Source organism: Pholcus phalangioides, unplaced genomic scaffold (genome assembly GCF_987345545.1).
Source record: "Pholcus phalangioides strain wild (caught in Gottingen) unplaced genomic scaffold, Ppha-v1.0 ptg000008l_1, whole genome shotgun sequence".
Taxonomy (NCBI): domain Eukaryota; kingdom Metazoa; phylum Arthropoda; class Arachnida; order Araneae; family Pholcidae; genus Pholcus; species Pholcus phalangioides.
Window position 1 is genome coordinate 30504248 of NW_028301601.1, and position 22147 is coordinate 30526394.

At 38.2% G+C, this 22147-nt stretch overlaps 1 protein-coding gene across 1 annotated transcript in view; it reads right to left on the reverse strand.

The window, feature by feature from the left end:
- Positions 1-904: 904 nt before the first annotated feature.
- LOC149084183 (neural cell adhesion molecule 2-like) overlaps positions 905-22147 on the reverse strand; it is a 341669-nt gene continuing 320426 nt past the window's right edge. Inside the window, exons 12-14 of the mRNA XM_089234530.1 lie at positions 12368-12516; positions 8381-8676; positions 905-1604 (exon numbers count right to left, since the gene is read on the reverse strand). Of these exons, the coding sequence (XP_089090656.1) occupies positions 8416-8676; positions 12368-12516 (410 nt within the window). The 3' untranslated portion in view covers positions 905-1604; positions 8381-8415. The remainder of the gene's footprint in view (positions 1605-8380; positions 8677-12367; positions 12517-22147) is intronic.

Consider the following 22147-nt stretch of genomic DNA (forward strand, 5'->3'; position numbering starts at 1 on the left):
CGGAAGACCCTGTGAATCAAGTTTGGGTCAGCCCCTGTAGCTGAAGATCCCCCAGCTGTTAGTGGATTTGAACGATCCATTTCGGAAGCCCCTGTGAATCAAGTTTGGGTCGTTACCCACCGCTAGAAAACCATTGGGTGTAAGTAGATTCGTACGACCCCTGTCGGAAGACACTATGAATCAATTTCGGGTCGGCTCCCCTATAGCACAAGAGCCCATAGCTGTTAGTGGATTTGAACGACCCATCTCGGAAGTCCCTGCAACTAAAAGTTGGGTCTCGATCCATAGGTTAAGAAACCCTGTATTAACCCCCTTCTCTTACGAGCAGTTGGCACGAAATTCGGACGCTCTATATTTGGCAAATCGGCAATAAATATGGTAATCTTGTCCTAACCTAACGGCTCGTTAAAAAGGGGGAAAAAGTAGGAGAAAAGGAAGAAAACAAAACCAAATATTATATTATGAAAGAGAGATCAAAATAGCATAATAGATAAGTTGATAAGAATGTAGGGACAAATTTAGATTTATCTTTTCACCCTTACCCTATTTGTTGTCCCTTTTGTTTTACTCTTATAACAAAGATACATCATACGTGGAAAAAGAATTACTATCAGAGGTATACAAAAAACCAAGAGGGAAAAAAACCGTATAGGGTTGCAAAAAAGCTTCGCGATGATGGGCGAGAGTGGAAAGAAAACAGAGAACCTGTTCGAATTTCTTCCGCTGGCGTTCGGACGCAATGTTGTGTCTTTGATCATAAAGTGGTTAAGATATCTTGACAATTTCAGGATCAGTTTTTGAAAAAATAACCCCGAGTGCGAGAACTTTAATTGTAAACATCCTGCATACAAAAACATTGAATACACAGTACACTGCAAGTAAACAAATCACGAACGACACGATATATATGGAAAACATTTCACTTTATTTGTATTTATTTAAAATCTTTTACAAAATGCAACATGACGTATGCACTTCCCTATATAACGTGCCTATACAAACGTTTAACCGCGACCGCGTACAAGTCCGAGAAGAACGTTTTTTTTCTCTTTCTCTGTCTCTTCCGCCATTTTTGTCATATTTCTCTAAATATACCGAGTTCATATCCTCAGAGATAATACAATAATTGGCTTGAACACTTCGTGTAACAAAACCGAAAGGAATTAACGGAAATTCGAATCATCCTTATGCAATGTATCACATAAATGTGATTTTTCTTTTTTGGTACGTGTGAAAGACCGCGTTGTATTGTATTGTACTGTACGTAACTCGCATTCGCTGTCCGTTGTAATAATCCTCTTTGGAAGTTTCGCAGGTTTTTTTTTATATATATATATATACATGTATTTCTTCCACATTCGGGTAATTTGACTGACTCGGTCAATCAATTGTCTCATGTTGTATTTCATGTTCCGTTACAAATTTTCGAAAGGACCTTCTTTTCGAACATTCTCTCACGCTCACGTCAAAATCGTACTGATTTCACATGGAATAACTCTCCTTGTTTGCCATCATCTATTACGGCTGTGGGAATCCTCTTTGATAAGAAATTTATCCACCGATTCGATCTGTCTCTTCTGATGTTAGCATGTTTGTGTTCAATTCTGAAAAAAGGAGAAAGAAACCGATGAAAACAACGAATTAAACACCATTCAAGAGCTGTTATTTTCAGAAATAAATATAAACTAGGAAGCGAAATATAAGTATAACATGAATTGTTCCGTAAGCTTCATACTTTTGATTTATATTTCAGCTGTTGATGTGCATTTTTATCATACTGAAATGAACATTTTGCGGTAAAGCCCACAATAGTGGGATTTCAGAACTGTCATGCCTCAAATATCCCCCACTAACTCTTTAAAAAATGTGTATAAGGCGTGTGTAGTGTGTACCCTTGAAAGACTACATTTAGTCGCACACAACTAGTCTTGCACACCCATAGAAAAATGCGCAGTAGTCTTGCATAGCCCTAGAAATACATAGGAGTTGTGTAGAAACTCAGAAATACACAGCATTTTTGCCCCCCTAGAAATACACAGTAGTTTTGTACCCCCCCTAGAAATACACAGTAGTTTTGTACCCCCCCCCTAGAAATATACAGTAGAAGGCACACCCCACAAAATGCGTAGGAGTTGCGCGTATCCACCCTGAAATGCCTAGAACGCTTGCTTTTCTTACCGCTATATATCCGTAGGATTACTGTTCACTTCCTGGAAATGCGCAGACGTCTGGCATACCTTTCCAATTGCGTAGGAGTTTCAGTATCCCCCTAAAATACGTATAGGACTCGTATTCCCATAAATAAACAAATACAAGGCCAAAACAGGCAAAATGCCCAACGAGGTGGCTGATAAAAAGATGCCTTCATGGGGGAGGCGGCGGTTATTGAAAAGCGTACGTACAAGTAATAAATGTGTGAAAAACATCGCAACCCCTCATGAATTGCCAAGGACATTCACGTACACATAGAAATATGTGTGTGTGTGTGTGTAAGTGAGGTTTGTTTAATCCTCCCCTCTTAATGCCGGTGTAGTAGACATTCATACCCTTCGAAAGGCACAAGAGAGTATCATACCTCTAGATATGCATGCGTAAGAGGTTTGTATATGTCTAGATATGAGTGAGCAGCTTCCTCACCCCTGGAAATTCATAGGAGGCGGACATATCGTTTGAAATTTCAGGGGGTGGGGGTTTGCATATTTCTAGAAATTCGAAGGAGGCTGTACTTATATACTTAAAAATGCATGAAATTCAGCGTATCCCCCTCCGTATTATTGCGACATAAATTTTTTGCACACACTCTTCTCATTGCTTTACTATTTCCCCCCCCCCCCCATTAATGGTTATATTTCACGTATCCCTGATATATATTTCACGTGGCCTGTACCGCGGGTTGGGAAAGACTAGTCTAGAAGATGAGGTTCCGATGATTTGATGATGATACCTTAAAGGTGGAAACTGAAGGCAACTGAAAACTAAGCAGAGTTTCTGCACATGAAACTATTAGGATGCATTAGTACGTCTTGGAACTTAGCAATGACAAATCTAACAACAGGCGTGTACGGTAACTATTCGAACTGCCGATATTTGGTCGTCAAACGATAGATATTGACTAATGTGTTTGTATTTGCGTGTACTCCGACAAGCGTGTTGATTCATTACGTCTCTGACCATGGCGCTGTATTCAATGACGGGCTTAAGTATTTTGCGGTCCGGTGCGAAAACAGCTTTGCGGCCCTCTAAAATGATTTTTCCCGATCCTCCAGAGGAGGTCGGGTCCTAGGCACTTTTCGTGCGCCAGGGCTACATAAGCGTCAGAAAACGACAATCAAGCTATGTACTACGTACTGCATTTATTATTAAAAAACCCCACTTGTCAATAAATTTGGACCTATCGTCTAACGTTAAAAATTGCAAGTGTTCTACCTGGGACTCGAAGGTTGACAACCACACCATAGGCGCAAATTTGTATCCGGCCCATGGGCCCTCCCCCAACCCTTGCCATCAACTCCATAGTAACATATAGAAATATTAGATCCGAGCCCCTGTGTCCCGCAATAGTTCTGAGCCCTCCCAGTATTTCCAATACCTTTATGTCTGTGAAAACCTACTATTGGCCCCCAGGTTGGGCTGACAGCAATCCAGCCCGGGGGAACGGCACGATTCCTATTAGTTTTGCTTCTTCACCTTATAAGTTCACTATAGAGGGGCCCAAGAAAAATATCTGTCCTACAACCCGCAAAAGATCACAGTTTATTGACCCCTTCCCTCTCTGCTAAAAGAATTCGGAGGGGGGGGGGGGTGAACAAACGCACCGCAATGGAACGGCTGTCGGGGCTAGACGACTGATTATCTAATCATAGCTGCAACTAAATACTCTTTCAGCTGGGGCAAGCATCCATTTTGCTGTCCTCTTTTTGCGTTACAATGTAGTTTTAAATACTGTACGTCCTTAAAGGAAGAATTCAGCGCTCTTTCTGTTCTAGCATCCCGGCATCAAACCCGTGTAGGGGTACGTGTCCAGGGACCGAAAATTTTCACGGCCACGAAATTACTGCCTTTTTGCATTATAAGCAGAGGTCCCTCTCCACGTTTCTGCCTCAAAAAGAACACTATATATAAGGGACCCCTAAAATTAATATTTTCCCACGGCCCGAACTTAAAACCCTGGCTTAGGAGCGTTCTGTCCAAATCCTAGACTTGTGGGGTCTCTTTCTTGAGCAGAATTTCAAGCTATTTCTTTGTTAAAAAGTCAAAAATGTAATTCAATGTAATCAAAGTTCTTTTTATCCTGTTTTGTGGCTGCACCCTTCGCACCTACCTATCAGTCCGGCCCTGCCTATTTTGTTTCCAAAGCACACGGAAAAGTGTGGCTACTATTAAGTCAGAGAATGGTTTCACTAAAGCCGCATGACGAAAAATACGCAATCTTTAATCATTCGTTCAGCCCTGGTTGGTGAGATCCCTGTTAGAATGCCAAGTGGCTTTGTTTTCTGTTACAGATTGGAGACTTCATTTGGTTTTGCATTTTCTGACAATTTTTCACCTATCCCCGGATTCGAAATTTTGCAAAGAAAAAAAATGTAACCCTTGGATACGCTTACGACAAGTTGGGAACCAAACTCCTGCAATGGATCATGGAAATATATTCACTGACATATTTTGTCATGACGAAATAAGACCTCAGATCCACTCATAGCATTTCCCTTTACTTTGCGATGAATTGTGGTAAAAACCTGTCATATTTCCCAATAAATACATTTGACACATGGAGCAGTAAAGGTGGAACCGAGGATTTACCGGGCGAATCCGAAGATTTGCCGAGATGTTTCTTCGAAAACATTGAAATGTTTCGGATTACGGGGAAAATCCTGTGAATTGGCTGGGAAGAGACAGAAGTCACACCGAGGAGCTGGAAAATGTTTTGTTTCGACGAGTTCTCTTTATCCGGTGGCTGCCAAAGGTGGATTATCGTTTTGCGATGAAGTGGAGGGGAAAAAAAGGCTTTATACCACCTTTTGAGTTGATGGAAGGATGAGGGCTTTTGGGGGTCGTTGTAAAAATGTCAAATTCGATAAATATAATTTCTTGTATGTTCGCCGTTGTTTTGAATATCCAAACAGCTTCTGTGTGGTTCAATAACTCAGAATTCATTAAATAGTTCTTGAACTTTCTTCGGTTGTTTTGAGATAAGTTATACACCTTTAATTACAAACCACACAATGGTGATTAATAGGATTCCAATTGTTATCTAAAATTTCCTTAAAAATCTTAGTGATTATTTTCTCAGCATTTTCAGTCCACGAACTGATTTAATTATTATTGAATTATTCAGCCAATCTTCTTGTTAAAAAGTCTCGCAAAAGAAAGAGCAACATGCATACAACGATAAAAATATTCTTACACTTAGTTCGACAAGTGCAGATGGCAGCACTATAGCAAACATTACACGGAAACAATTTTCACTTTAGGTTCACAACACATACACGTACATTCCAACATTTAATTATTCGCTATAAATTCCGTGAGGAATACGGACGAGGCGAATGTATGATTTAGTGGAAGAAGTCAAAAAAGTCGAGTTAAAAAATTTAAACATATGTATTCAAAGGAAGAGAACGCAGTTGCAAAGTTACACAATAGAGGGCGTAGAGTGGGCTTATATCCCCACTTATCTTGGTACATTTTTTTTTTCGTAGAAGTTATTGTCTGTAGTCCTCGGAAACGTTCTGAGAGACATGATCAAGAGCAGGGGGTGCACAAACATACATTTCAGTCTACTGGCTAGTTAAGCGATATTGCTACCGCCCACGGGTGCAGGTATATGCTACGGTAAAACCCCGAAGACTGGTAAAACCTAGTTTTTACGAAGGCGAGATGGTAAATGCCCGAAATACGCTTGTTCACGTTTATTTCTCGGACTTTCACCAAGCCATAGCCCGTTTTTTACCGAATCAATTAAGCATCATTAATGTTCCTGATCCTTATTAAATTATTATTTATAAGTGATTTTCTAATAAATGACGCTTATTGATGATGACGCTTGTTATTAATAATTATAAGTATTTAAGTAAAACATTCATTTTGTCGTGTCCCCATTTAATTGGTTAGTTAGTTAGTTAATATGGGTCATTAATCACTATTATCAATTAATAATTGCGCATGCGCATTATAACCAATTAATCAATTTTTTTACTATAATTGTTAAATAATTATAGTTATAAATTAATAAGCGTCAGGAACCAATAAATTCATGGTGGTGAATTGATTCATTAGAAACCAACTTTTTAATTCACTCCGAACAGTATGAACTTTAAAACAGTTAATTAATAAATTTATGATTCAAATGATTAGAGTCAGAAAATAATAAGTTCATGTTGGCTAATTAATTAATTTGTCAATTATCGATCAGTTGTAGTTAATAAACGATTACAACTATTAATTAATAAACGGCAGGAACTTGATGAGTTCATGATAATCAACTGATTAATAAAAAACTTGCTTTGATTTCGAAGAAATGAAGTCCGAAATGAAAACCTTTACAAGCGTATATTTTGGGCTTTTACCATTTCTCTTCGGTAACACCTAGGTCTAATTAGGCCGGGATTACACTATAAAAGTTTGATAAAAGCTCTTTCACAAAATTTGAAAAAATCCAACCAATAAGCATATCGGTTACATTCGAGGAAATGCAACTGATAATCTTACTGGTTACATTTAAAGTTTCATAAAAGAACTTTTATCAAACTTTTATAATAAAATCCCGGCCTTAGCGGAAAATCCTAGGTTTTTAGCCAGTCTTCGGGCTTTCATCGTGACATATACAAGTGGTAATCATATGACCATTACTTTAAGGAAATATCCCATAAATTTTAGGTTTCCCGACTTTCATTTTTTTTTATATATTATATATAAAAATGCCTTTTTTTACCTGTATTTTCAATGAAGTCATTATACTTCAATTTACTGAAATCACGTGGATTAAGGTTATTTATAGCTTATAAGTTGTTCCATGTTAATTATGTGACTATAATGATTTAGGAAGTTTGGTGATAATTATGAATATCATTTTCGTTAGTAACTACAGCCATATGAATATTCACCTCACTAATTGCAAATTAATGGTTTTTTTCGTGACCTGACAGTCGCATCACTGATTTTCAGTGAACATATCTTCCATGCAGGGATTATAATGTTAGAACCCTGTTTTAGCGTCAACTCGTTATAACACCAACTATTGTTTGGGCGTATACAAAATCCATGTGACATTTTTCGAGAATTTACACAATGTCTTCTCCCGTGATTTTATGATAGGACTTGAAGGAATCGAGGTTTTATCTTTTTCATTCCACCGTTATTATCGGTCAACACAACAACAGCTTAGAACAAATTCCTTCCTAGATGCAAAGATTATTTTTTGGTTGCCCATCGATGACTGATAATACAGTTGATTATATTATAATATAAATTTATTTTTTTTTAACAATAAACGAGCAGTTAAACAATATCACGTGACTCTAAAATGTATGATACTAAAATGCGAAATGTGAATTATTTCTATTTCATAATTTAATCATTATACCTCGGTCACTTGCAGGGCCGTAATTAGGATATTTGCCTCCCGGGGGAAGCATGATTTTGCCGCCCCCACAAATTCAAAATTCGATAATTTTATAATGGTATTATTTGCTCCCACATAAAATGGCCACCTACCTAAATGTTGCCACCCGGGGGAGTTGCTTCTTCCCCCCCCCCCCCCAGTCCCGTTTTGGTTACAACTTTTGCTATTAGATGGTGCCACAGCCCTTTAAAGATTTGGTGATGTCTTTCGGAAACGTGTATCGCATCACATTGCAATGAATTCGAAATAGTCGCCTTCAGGAGTGAACAGTGGAGTGCAAAGCTACTTCTCTGCAATGCCTCTACTGCAATTGACGCGTATGCGTCATTCATGAGCTGTTGAAGCTGGTACAACGTTTTAGAACTCTTGCTGCAATGCTGTAACCAACGCAATCTAACCCATAGGATCCCATGTTATACCCGTAGCTTTTACGGCCCCCTGGAACATTCCATCACCCGCAGGGGGCGTTAACGCTCACGTTGGGAATCACTGCTGTAAACAGTGACATTCAGGTTGACTGGCAGAAATGTCGTGAAATAAATTTACTATGGTGCCATCTCTTATTCAAAATTGTGATCAAGTTTGAAAACCAGTGTATCTAACATTGCAGGCCTGTCCATCAAACTTATACCCAATTGTTTCATCCTTCTATTTTTCACTGTTACCAAGTTATGTCATTTCAAAGTTATGAATTCCTTTCTGGAACACCCCGCATATTTATTGTATATATGAATTTTTTCACATGAAATGAACGCTTACCAAAAGTGTCGTATACGTTAATTAGTGAGCGTTGATCACACGTCCGTTTGGCGTGCAGTGACTATCGTTGACTGATGCTGTTGTTGTTGCGGAGGCAGAGCCGTCAGAACTGTTGGCGAGGCAGGAGTTTCTTCGATGGTGGGCAGTTGCTGCATCGCGAATCCATGCCTTTGGTCCAGGCCCCTTCGGTCCGTCTCCTCCTGCAGCGTCTGGAACTGGAGACCGGTCGGATCTGCGCTCGATGGGGGTGGCATCCACTCCGGAGACGTCCAAGACGTTCCTTGACCTCCTTGTAGCTGCCAAAAATGTATAATATCAAACGAATGTAACGAATCTAATCACAATGCAGCACAGTATAGCAGCAACAGGCCAATGGCCCAGCTAGGTGACCATAATGAAAAAACTATATGATTATTGTGTCTTAAGTAAATTATTATGTTTTCTCACACATTCAACTGCTTGCCATCCTCCCCCTATTGTTCCGGTTAAGATGCTAGAGAGCCCAAGGCCTTATATATTGGAACCTCCTTCATTCGTGAAGTCTGCCTCCACATTTACGAAATTGGCCAAGAGTTTTCCTGATTTTCGGAATTTCCTTCAAGTCTCCCTAATGTGTGCGAGCTGCCTCGAGTCCCCCTCATTTGCATAATTTGAGTCGAATTTACATCATTTTCAAAACGCGACTCAAGTTTCCCCTCATTTTCGCAAGTTGCCCCCGAGTGTCACTCATTTGCGAATTCTGCATCTCATTCACCAAATCTGCCATGAGTCGCAATGTGTCAAGTCTCATGTGCTATTATAGCACATTGAGTCTCAAGTCTCGTTCAATTGCGATCCAATCTGCCACCGAATCTCTCTTATTTGCAAACTCTGCTTCCTCATTCGTGGCTTCTGCCACGATTTTCCCTGATTTTCGAAATCTGCCAAGAGTTTCCTTGTTCATTTGCGAGAACTGCTCAAGTATTTCCTCTTTGTAAAACCTGTCTGGAGTCTCTTTCCTTTGTGAAATATGATCCGAGTATCCCTCATTTACGAATTCTGTCTCTTCATTCGCAGAATCTACATCATGTGTCCCTAATCTGTGAATTCAGCGTCCTCATCCACAAAATGTGCCTCGAGTCTTCCACATTTGAGAATTTCCCCTCCTCATTTTGCGAGATCTGTCACGAAAGATACTCTGCATCCAGCTTTATCCCCTGGATTTAAGGAGCCGAAATCAACATCTCTTCCATTTAAATGGATGACCACAACCTTAATGGGAAATCCTTCGCGAATGAGTCAGAATCCTATCAGGGACAGACACGCACTTTTTCATCCTGGAGACTCCCGACTTTTACTGTAGGCAAATCGGCAAAATATCTTGGATGCCGATGAGTATGAAATACAACGGCGCGTCTGGAAATTCACTGCGTACTATTCTGTTTCTAACTACCAAAACCGATAAGAGCTATATTTTTCGGTTATTTTCGAAGCAACTTCCCTCACACGATTATGACGGCGTAACACGAGTAAAATAAAACTCAGAGAAAATATACTCTTATAAGAAAGAGTTTTAAAAATACCAGTTCACTGAGATCTCGGAACTCCACACCAACAGCAAAACCAAAAACTCTATAAAAATAAGTCCTTCAACCAAAATTGTTTCTTCTAAACAAACATTTTTTTTCTTTTAAATAAATAAAACTTTCCGGGGGAACCTCTTTATGATTAAATTACTTGCACCATTAAACCAGATTTTGTCTGCGAGAGAGAGAGATGAGAAGAAAAAAATAATAATAATTTTCCCTTAAACATTTAATATTTTCAAATATTTTCTTATGGGTTTGCATCATCATCATCATCTTTGGGCTCGTGCTTCAGCCTCAAAGAATTACCGAGCCATTACTAGGCTAGAAGGTTCCAGAAATAAGAGAGAGAGAGATTAAGCTCCCGCTTTGAAGTTCCCGGATTAAAAATCAACTTCTAAAAGAAATTATTAATAATAATAACATAATAACATGGACAAAAAAAAAGAAATAAAAGATAATTTTTTTTTCTTTTTTAAATATGAGTATGAATTTTGAATATTTTCCAATTTACACACACAGCGTAAGAAGATTATGGTTCGGTATTTAAAATATGAAATTTTTTATTTATATTTAAAACATACGCGGTTTCCGCGTAAAATGTCTCGTGGGTATCGATATTAAAAAAACAAAAGAGGGTACTTCGTTTTCTTTTGTCTTATTATTATTTAATTTTGGTCTTTTTCATTGGTGTTCTATTACTTATGCAAATTTTAATTTCGTGTCTTTACTATTTTATGGAAACTGATTTGAAATTAATTTTTTGGCTTTGTCAGAGCTTTTCTAGCTTGTTATAAAAAGATTTGATAATTTTAAATAATTAGTGAGAAATTTGAGATGGATCAATTTGTGTTATTTAAAGAATAATCGACTCAGGCTCTGATCACAAAGGGGGTGACTTGTTGTGTAAGTTCGTTAGATTACCTTGTATTTTACCGGACAGCCGAAGTTTTCCCATGGTATTTATATATTCGCTCTTGCGGGGGGCAAACACACTCATCGCCCCTCCCCGCTGGATCTGTGTCTAAGCAAAGCAAAATATCTGCGAATGGAGCAGAAGCAGAATTCTTCAGCCACGAATGAAACCGAAGACAGCATCTTCCGCCGGGGATGGAGCGGAAGCAGATATATCTTCAGCTTTGAATGAATCGACAGTAGCAAATGGGGCAGAGGCAGGCATCTTTTACTCCCTATGGAGTAGACAGACATGTTCACTTGCAAATTGATCCAGGCGATGTGTTGGGAGAGGTGGCTTATTGCGTAGGTTCGTTGGATCATCCCCTATTTTACGGGACAGACACATTTTTCAGTATTATTGGGCTCTTGAGAGGGGTAACAGCGTTCAATGGATAGGAGAGATCCCCTTTAGGATCCGCACCTGAGCGAAGGATGTCATCACTAGCTGCGAATGGAGAGGAGACAGGCGTATCCAGGTGCGAATGAAGGCGAGTCAGACTTACTCAAATACAACTGAAGCGGAGACTGGCATTTTCAGATTTGAATGGAAAAAAAAGCAGGCATCTTCAGCAGCGAATGGAGCGCAGGCAGCCATCGTAAGTTGGGAGGGGTGATCCTCTCTGGACCCCCGGATCTCGAAGCCAAATCCAAATGTTAATCTATGGCGTTACCCGATTCCCAGGACTCGGCCTGAGTTGAGTTGTTAGCATGTAAAATGCAAGCCTTGCTAATGGGACTCCTAAATTCAAGCTGTAAATCTACTGTCATTAATTATCAATAGTCGTGTAAGTTTTGTCAGAGATAATTTGTTGAGACGATTTGCAGGGTTCGTGATCAAACGGGATGAAATATGAGTCCATGTAATCTAATCGCCATTGCAATATACAGGGCGCATAGGTAACAGAGAGTATATCATTTTACTGGCGAACCGTTGATGCTAGAGGATGTTGATACTTCCAGTTAGAAAAAGGATCCATATAGCGTTTAATGCTCAGATATGCCATTCATGTTGCAAGGGGTTGTAAAGTTATTGAAATAAAAATGTCAACTCTTTATACGGACATCCTGTGCTCAAAAGCCCAGTAGGAACTTGTTGCCTTGTCTCTCCTGATGCCAACACAAAGAAGCTTCCACGTATTCACTGAGATATACGAATTCGATAAACGAAGGAAAATTGGAAAAAAACAGCATTAAATACGGGTAAAACTGTTTACCGGGGCAGAAGACTCTTCTGCTTCCCCTGGTTCGCAGGGCCGCAACTAGGGGGGAGCAGGGGAGTCTGGTGCCCCGGGCGCTGGACCCGAGGGGGGCGCAAATTTCATTCAGAAACCTCTTCTTCAACATTACGGTGGAGCGTCGAAATGTGCGCTTGCACCGGGTGACCAAGCATCTAGTTGCGGCCCTGGCGGCCCGGCCCAGTGTTGAATATGTACAATATAATGTGAAAAAGAATAACGACTCTTACTTTCATCTTCACTTGAGGCGATAGATATTCGCTCGCTCTGCCACCGATAGATGGCGTCTCCATCCTGTTCCAATAAACGCTGTCCGTGGCGAAAGAAGACATCATTTCTTCGTCTTCGGGCTTGACCTTTTCACTGAAGACAACTACGTCTGTATGGAAACGAGAAAAAGATGCTAATCAACTGATGAAATCGGATGCAAAGGCTACACATAACACATTCTTCATTTTGAAAAAAAATATCATTCAAGTAATCAGTAACCGCTGAATGCTTTCATGTTAACACCAGTGTAAATTATCGAGTGAAAATTACAATGTAACAATGTAGGTTTCTGATTTCATAGCATACTAGGTTGGTCCCATAATGCATTCGCAAGGAATTTTTCAATGTTTTTGCTGTGAAGAATTTTTTTGGAGCTTTCAGTATTACCTCACGCTTTCCCGTTTTACGGAAATTTCGACCCCGGCACACTTCGCCCCCATAAATTTTGCCCCTGAAAATTCGCTCCGGACATTTCACACCCGATATTCCACCCCTGACATTTCGCCTACCCTGACGTGTGAGTGACCGTTATGCTGATCAAGTGAGTGACCGCATGAGTGAATGCCCGTAAGAGTGACTAAGTGTATGACCATATGAGTGTAAAAGTGAGCGGGTGAGTGACCGTATGAGTGGACAAGTGAGTCTGTGAGTGAAAAGATGAATGGAGCACAGGCAGCCATCTTAAGTTGGGAGGGGTGATCCTCTCTGGACCCCATCTGTGTGACCACATGAGATTACCGATTGAAGGGATGGGTGACTGTATGAATGAGTGACAGATGTGACCGTATGAGAGACCAAGTGAGTGTGTTCATTCATATACTCAGTCACTCATATAGTCAATCGCAAACTCCCTTCATCACTCATATAGTCAATCGCAAACTCACTTCATCACTCATATAGTCAATCGCAAACTCACTTCATCACTCATATAGTCAATCGCAAACTCACTTCATCACTCATATAGTCAATCGCAAACTCACTTCATCACTCATATAGTCAATCGCAAACTCACTTCATCACTCATATAGTCAATCGCAAACTCACTTCATCACTGATACAGTCACTCACTCATATGGTCACTGGCACACTTATATAGTCACTAATACGGTTGCTCGCCTACTTATATGGCCATCCGTATGGTCACTCGGTCACTCACATAGTCAGTCACTTGGCCACTCACTCGGTCACTCAATAGTCAGTCATTCATACAGGCAATTATACACTCTTTTGCTCACTCATACATAGCTTTATCAGCCACCAGCCAACAAAATATGCTTGCGCCTCACCATAAGTCAACGAAAACTGCTCTTGGTAATAAAAAATTTTCTTACGTGTGTCCCCATAAGCCAGGGGTTCTTAACTTATCAATCACGACCCCAATTTGGGTCGCAGGGACTTCCAAGATGGGTCGTTCAAATCCACTAACAGCTAGGGTCTCTTGAGCTATGGGGGGGGGCCCTACATTTTGCGCCTCCCCGGGATGACACAAAAAAATATGCCTTAAAATTAAATTTCTTCAATATGTCTATGGGAATATAAAATAAATATACGTAAAATGTAAATAAATACGCATTTAAAAATGATGAAGTTTCAATAAAGAGGGAAAATCTGCGCAGAAAATGGAAATAAACCGTGCGTTTATAAAAATGCAGAAATTATGACCTAAAAATAAAAAACATTTCCAAAAAAGTAAAATATGCTTAATCAAAGCGTCTATGTGTATCCAAAGAGAAAAGAAAATTATGCAGTACAAGTGAAGAATATGTGCAAAAAATAAGAAAATTTGCATTTAAAAATGCAAAAGAACGTATTCAAAAATGCAAAAAAATATGTATTTAAAAATGTCTAAATATATGCCCTAAACAGAAAAACGCTCATAAAGGTGAATTCTTTTATCGAAAAAATTAGAGAAATTCTATTAAATTTGAATAGAGAAAGATAGAAATAACCTTAAAATCATTAACAATGCAATTAACAGAAAAAAAAAATGCTAAAAACTTCTAAAATTTCGCTAATTTTATGCGTTTATATGCAATAACTATAGGAAGTGCTAAAATATGCAATTGCATATGCACTTATAAATTCGCAAATTATCCGGGCTCTAGTGATAACCATTTACGCATGTAATGAATATTAAAAAATTTTTTCTCTAAGTGTTTGAAAAAAAAAATAACAATGAATTTCTGAATTATTCCCTCATTTTGATACGGAATATAGTTTAAGAGGGGGAAAAAAACAGTCAAGGGATTTTTTCCGTGAAATTTCATTTTTTCTCTGGTTTTTTTTAAAAAAAAAAGCAAAGAACGTTTATTATTGTTATTATTCGACGGAGAAGAATAAGGATACCGTCATTATTCTTTATCGAGTTCTTCTTCGAAACCGATATTTTATCAATAATGGCTTCGGGTGTCCGTAAAAGTGTATAATAGCGTACAATTATATTTAATTACGGGACATATTTTCCCGGCGACTGGATATTTTTGATAAGAGACTGAAATATATATACATTTATTTCTGTTACGAGATATGAAATGAGCTGAATCTGTTTTCAATTATCTAAATTGCTTGATAATCTCGCGTTTTTTTCTTTGTTTTTTTTATAGAATACGAGTATTTGGTTTCTTTTTTCTGTATGAGTTTTTTTTTTGAAAATTTATTAAAAAAATTATTATATATATAAAATATATATAGGAAATTGAAGTTATTTCCTAGAGCGAGATATCTACTCTAATTTTGGATTCTGAAAATAGGAATCGGTTTCACTTAAAACAACAAGTAAACGGATCAGTTGATAGTATGCAATGTGTGCTAATGCGGCTTTTACTTAGGGCCCTTTCACACGGAGCGGATGCGGGTCCGGAAGAAGTTTTAACAATTGGAATATACTGCGCCTTTCAGACGAGCCGAAAAATCTCCGCACCTAGGAAATGTTCATGCGGGTCCGGACGTCGTCCGCATGTGTCAAAACCTAAGTGCGGGCTCCGCATCCGCACATAGAAGTTTTGACAATAGGTTTATTCGGAGCTATTCACACGATGCGGATGCGGAGCGAATTCGTCCGCATCTTTGTCTACTTTTTGAAGTTGATTTTTCACGGAATTTTTTTAATTATTTGCCATAAATACCCTTAAAAACACCATATGATGGTCCCTGCTCATTAATATAATGTACCTACATACGTGTATCCCTTCGTTTCCTTCTGAGATTGAGATATAGCAACTTTAACTGCCTTTTGTCCATATTTCACAATTTTATATAATAAAACCTGCCAACAAGGGCCACTGACGGGACCAAAATTATAAGCCATTACGAATATTTAATTGACTACATACTTTAATAACTTTTAAATTTAATTTAAAAATTTTAATTTTTTTCTTTATAAATTTTTAAAATTATTTAAAAATATAAATATCTGAAATATTATTTTAAATATTTGTTATTTTTTTAAATTTTTAATCTATTAATTTTTTTAAACTTTAAAAAAAAATACTTTTATTAAACAACGTTATCCACGTACGGTTTGTTCACTCAGGGCCGTTTGAAGACCCTAGCACTTGAATATTTTTGGTGGTTCCCCGATACCTACAAGTATACTTTACTCAATATTTAGTCTATAAACTTAAAAAAATGAAATTTTATATTTCAGAAGTGAGACTAATCTAAGGATGGGATGTCACTCTAAAAGGTTTATGAAAGTTATTTTATAAAACTTGAAAAAAGCAACTAATAAATTGCAAGTGCAACCGATAAATTTATTAGTTGCTTTTTTAAAAGAATTATTATACAATTTTTATAGTGTAATCCGTACTTGACGCCGGGATTATACTATAAAGTTTTGTAAAAGATCTTTTATAAAAGTTAAAAAATTCAACCAATAGGCGCATCGGTTGCATTCAAGCAAATGCAACCGGTGATCTTAATGGTTGAATTTTTCACGTTTTATCAAAGAGCTTTTACAAAACTTTTATAGTGTAATCCCGGCCTAAGACAGAATTGTGATGTGAATATTTCTAAGCACAGACATTTTGAAAGTCCCAACCCCTCCCTTTTTTTTATACTTGCAAATTTTTTGATATTTGCTGAATTTTTTTTTTGGAACATCGAATGTTTTGGATGTTTTTGGATTGGATTTTTCGAACATTGGATGTGTTTTTGGAATTTTCTTTCATATTTTTCCGAAAAGACAGATTTTTTTTCAAAATTTTTTGAAAATATTTTAAGATATTTTCTCCCATCGACTACTTGTGAGGATCGGAATGGAGGCATCTTTAGGCTCAATGATAAAAACCACCAAAGAATGCCTCTAGGCTGCCTATGGGCACTGAATCAGGGGTGAAGGAGAAAAATAATTACAAAAATTGCGAAAAAACAGTTTTTATGCACGAATTTCGAACTAAAGATGCGGGCGATTCGTCCGCATCTTCAGCGCTCGTATGAAAGGGTATGCGGACCCGCATCCGCATCCGCTCCGTGTGAAAGGGGCCTTATTTAATTATACAATATTGTGTTGGCCCTTGGGCCTATACAAGAGGATGCGATTGAAAAATGACAAAGATGCTTGATATTGGACAAAAAACTAGTGATAGTGGGGGATTCGACAATATACCTTGGGAGTTTGTCCCATTCGCCAATGATATGAGGAAAGAAGCTGTATTTAAAGCAGTCAGTGGAAGTAAAAATGGGTTTTATTTTCAGGGAATGGCCGAGTCTTCCAGACATGTAGGATGGTTTGGCTAAGATACCAGAAGTATCTAGGTATGTAGAATTGACCATGGAAAATTTTATATAACAATGTCAATCGAGAAGTGAGACGAAGAGTAGAGAGAAGGTGGAGATGAAGTGTTCGTTTTTGAGTTCGGACACGGAAACGAAACTTGACCAGCAGTCGGTGGATTTATTTTGGATTGATTCGAGTTTGTCTGTATTACAGGAGGTGTACGGTTTCCAGATTTCATCAGCCTAAAAAAAAGAACGGGTCAGATATAAGCTTGGTGACAGAGCAGTTTGATATCCCGAGTGGATTGTTCAAGATTGCGGCGGAGGAAGAAAAGTTTGTTCAGACATTTCTGGTAAACGTAGTCAACATGTTTGTTCCAACCTAGGTCGGCTGAGATTATGGCACCGAGGTATTTAATTTGAGAAACTTGGGATAACGTTAAATTATTGATGGAGTACGAGTATTAAAGAGGAAGTAATTTTTACGGGTAACTTTCGTGTGAACCGTTTTTGAGATATTGATTGGAATTTGCCATAAAGAACACCAGTCCGCGATGGAAGTCAGGTTATGTTGGAGGAGTTCTTGATCAGATTCATGGTGAATGATAAGGTAAATTACACAGTCATCAGTAAATAATCTAGCGGTGCAGTTGAGGGATTCTGGGAGGTCATTGAACGGTCTCAACCATTCGTAGTAGAGGTATGATTCGAATTTGAAAAATGCTCAAAAGGTATTAAAAAATTACCCTGTAATAGTTTTGAGATTGAAAATACAGTGCGTCACAAAATAAAAATAAAAAAACTAAATTTTTGTATGGTCCTCTTGTCCTCTAACTTCCAATTAGAAAGGTGTTGCCCTGTCTTTTCTGAGCGAAAAAAATAAAATAAATGCAGTATTTACTGAGGTATTTTAATTCAAAATCTGAGTTGGGAAGGAACAGCAAAGGAAAGAACAAAACGAACAACGCTTCTTTTCTCCGCATTTACGCTGTTCCTTCCCAACTTTTCCCAGATTTTCGAATCCGAATATCGCAGCGAATATTGGACTTGGAAACATAGGATTTCTTTTGTTGAACTCGGAAAATACAGAGCAACAACTTTCTTATTTCTAATTGTCAGTTAGAAGACAGACGGACCGTATAAAAATTTAGATTTTTATTTTGGGACACACTGTATTTTGAGTCTTAAAACTGAAACAGCAATTTTTGAACGCATTTAGAACATTTTTTTAGGTTGGAACTGTACCTCTATTGAGCACGATTGATGAGAAAAATGCCGCACTAGCACTTACACGTTATCCTGTATATGTTACTGCCAAGCCCGTTCATCGAATATTGAAAGGCTAATGTGCGAATTTCAAGCTTTGACCAGCCAGTACGCGAAGTGGCCGGAAATCCCTGGCCAAAGTCTGGTTACAAAAGACATGATTCGGGTAATCGCAAAGTTGTCGTATTTTTTCGAGATAATTATGTCTATACATTAGCCATGGTAACCCATCGCCACCGCAGTCATGACGCGGTGATTATTATTTTTCTCCAAAATTTATTAGAAAAACTATATGCCTATACTGCGATAGCTCGACAAACAAAGATGATTCGTTCCGGAACCACATTCGTTAGCCGAAACGTGATTTCCCCTAGGTTCCTATGTAAAATCGTTTGATTCGTTCCCAAAACGACTCAAAATTTGAAGATAAGTTTTTTAAAGCACCAAGTAGTGATACAAAATTGAAAAAAACCGCATGAAGGCTAATACGAACAGCTTCAAAATTGGATGAATGAGAATCTACAGGAAATGATGAGAGATACGGAAGGTCTATTTATTTTACACTATAATATAACACCAACCCAACCATCAACAGCAGACTTGGTCTGTCAACGCTGGTGTTGACAAACCCAGTTGATCTAGGAATATGCCATGGATCCCTTACGTGATAAGAAAATGTGCCGTGGGCTGTTTGAACAAGTATGTCGCGGGTCACTTAAGTGATCTTTAAATTCACGACGGTTTGCTTAAATGATCTGTAACTGTGCTAAGGGTCACTTAAGCGTTCTGGAACTGTGGCTTAGGTTACTCGAGTAATATGGAAATAATGACACTGGCCATGCAAGCGATGCCGGAATGCACTACCGCAGGCCACACTAAATTGATATGGAACTGCACCGCGGGCCACTTAAATAATCTGGAAATGTGCAATTTCGTTCATTTTTTACAAAATCAGATTTGCTTCCTAGACCACATTAGATGACTCCGCCATCGGTTGAGCATGCATGCATGATCTATAGCAACATTGAAATCATCAACAGACGATGCGAGCAGTTAGAAATCTGAAGAAAAACCCTTTTATATATTAAAATGGGAAATCCAGGTAACAATTCCTGATGTGTAAAATACAACTGCAGTCCGAAATATATGCAGGCATTATCACATACGTACATCGTTATGGCAAAACGACAATTCTCCCAATGGAGATACGAGACATTTTTGAAAAACACATAATATTCATTCATCTTTTGGAGAATTACACTTAATAGAATGGAGTATTTACTCGTTTAAAATTCTCACAAAAGAAAAAAACAAATCATATAAAAAGATGGAAATATACTCGTAATTGGATCATCGAAATCCCGAACAAAAATCGGAAGCACGAGAATTTCAGGAGATAAACCGGAATGAAAAATATGTATAATACTCGTCGATATCGAAATCCAAGCAGTTGCGATGACTTCCACATACAGATAGTAAATGACAGTATATCACTTTTCGCTTTATGTAATGGCCATTGCCATAAACACCCTCTTTGCTCATCATGTTTCTTTCCACCCCTCCCCTTAAGATTTTTCGAGTGAGTCCTGGTACTTTCCTGTCCCGTGCAGAGCGGGAGAAAGCGGAGAAAACGCTGCTGCTGCTCGTTCGATAAAAACGAGCACTTTAGAAAATGTGTTTGGAAATCGGTTTCTGTTCCATTAGCTTTCCCGAGTCAGTTCCACTGAAGAAGACGAAGACAGAAAGAGACCGAGAAACGTGTGTTTTAAGCCCATCATTGGGATTAGGATTCCAATCTGAACTGAGTGAAGGAATCTCGCCCGTCTCCGTCCGTCCCTGATAACTTACTTTTTTCATGTGTATTTATAAACTACCTCCTGATCTAACGACTTCATCACATGTATTTTGAAAAGATAAAAAAAAAGGCATCGAAAATTAGATTTAGGACGGTATTGGATAAACCCCAAAAAATTGATAATGATAATATATATCATTTCAATAAATGATACACTTATCACTATTTGATTTACACTTTTTTTTTTTTAAATCATAGAAGCTGTATTTTTTAATATTGATGAATGGAATGAAAAGTGTCCGGAAAGAATAAAATATCTCAGCACAGATTTTAGCAGCTCAGGGAACAAAACACATTTACAGTTTTTGAGGAGCTCAGGGAAGGCATGTGAATGGGGGAATGGATTTTAGATGCTCAGGGAAGCAGTGCCGTCTTAAAGCATGGGCGTACCTGGCCACGGCCCGGGGCCTCAAGAGAAGAGGGGCCTCACAAAAATCAGATCCGGTTGAAATTTTCTAGGATTCACCAGGTAGGGCCTCCGAAAAACCACTTGTCCCGAGGGCCCATGATATTCTTAAGACGGCCACGCAGGGAAGGTATGTACGGTTATTAAGAGTTCGAACATATGCAGGGAGAGGGAAAGACGCTGTTGCTGTGCTGGTTCAGTAAAAACGAGCACGAGCACTTCGGAAATGTGTTTGGAAATTGGTTTCGGTTCCATTAGCTTCCAAGTCAGTTCCAGTGAAGAAGACAGAAAGTCCGGGAAAAGTGCGTTTTAAGCCCATCATTGGGATTAAGATTACAATCTGAGCTGAGTGAAGGAATCTCGCCGTCGTCCCTGATAACTTATTTCATGTGTATTTATGAAGTAGCTTTGATCAAATGACTTTATTATGTATTTTGAAAAGATGAAAAAGCCATAAAAAAATTTGATTGCTGTTGGAAATAACACAAGCAAACAAAAAATTAATACGTATTCCATAAATAATGCTCACTTTAAAAATTACATGAATATATTTTTTTAAATTATAGGTAGTAACTTTTCATAACATTGCTGTATAAAGTGTTCCACTGAGTTTCTGAAAGGAATATAAGTTTTTTAACACAAAATTAAATTCGAATATGAAAAGTTGATAGTTCAAACCCCTTTAAAATAGTTATTGCTTGGAAAAAAATAAATTTTAAAAAAATAATGTAAAATTTTTATGAAGCCCCAAAAATCAAAAGATTTTCAATCAATAAAAGTAGACTCTTTTCCTATTATTTATACCGAAAAAAAAATTCATTTCAAGCGAATGCAATGATTTGAAATTGGTTACGAGATATTAGTGTTAGAAGTTCTGACATTTGACACTTTTTCACTAGTTAACAGTTTTGAGAAACTTCAGGACTTCAACAAGACACCAAAAGTGCAAAAATCGAGAACATCAGTTATTAATATCACATGCATAGATTTTAAGAGCTCAGGAAAGGTATAAACAGATTTTAAAAGCTCCCGGAAGACATGCGTAGATTTTATGAGCTCAGGGAGAGCATACACAGATTTTAGTGGCTCAGTATAGTGATTCACAGATTTTAGTGGCTCAGTATAGTGATTCACAGATTTTAGGAGTTCAGGGAGGACACGCACAGATTTCAGGAGCTAAGGGATAGTCGTACAAAGATTTAAGGGCTCAGGAGTATCATGCATAGACTTTAGGGGCTCAAGGAAGGTATGAACCGACTTTAGGGGCTCAAGGAAGGTATGAACTGACTTTAGGGGCTCAAGGAAGGTATGAACCGACTTTAGGAGTTCAGAAACATGCAGAGATTTTAGGGGCTCAAGGAAGGTATGAACCGACTTCAGGAGTTCAGAAATATGCAGAGATTTTAGGGGCTCAGGGAAGTCGTGCACAGATATTTTTAGTGGCTCAAAGAAGAATTTAATCATTTTTAAGAGTTTAGGGAAGACTACACAGATTTT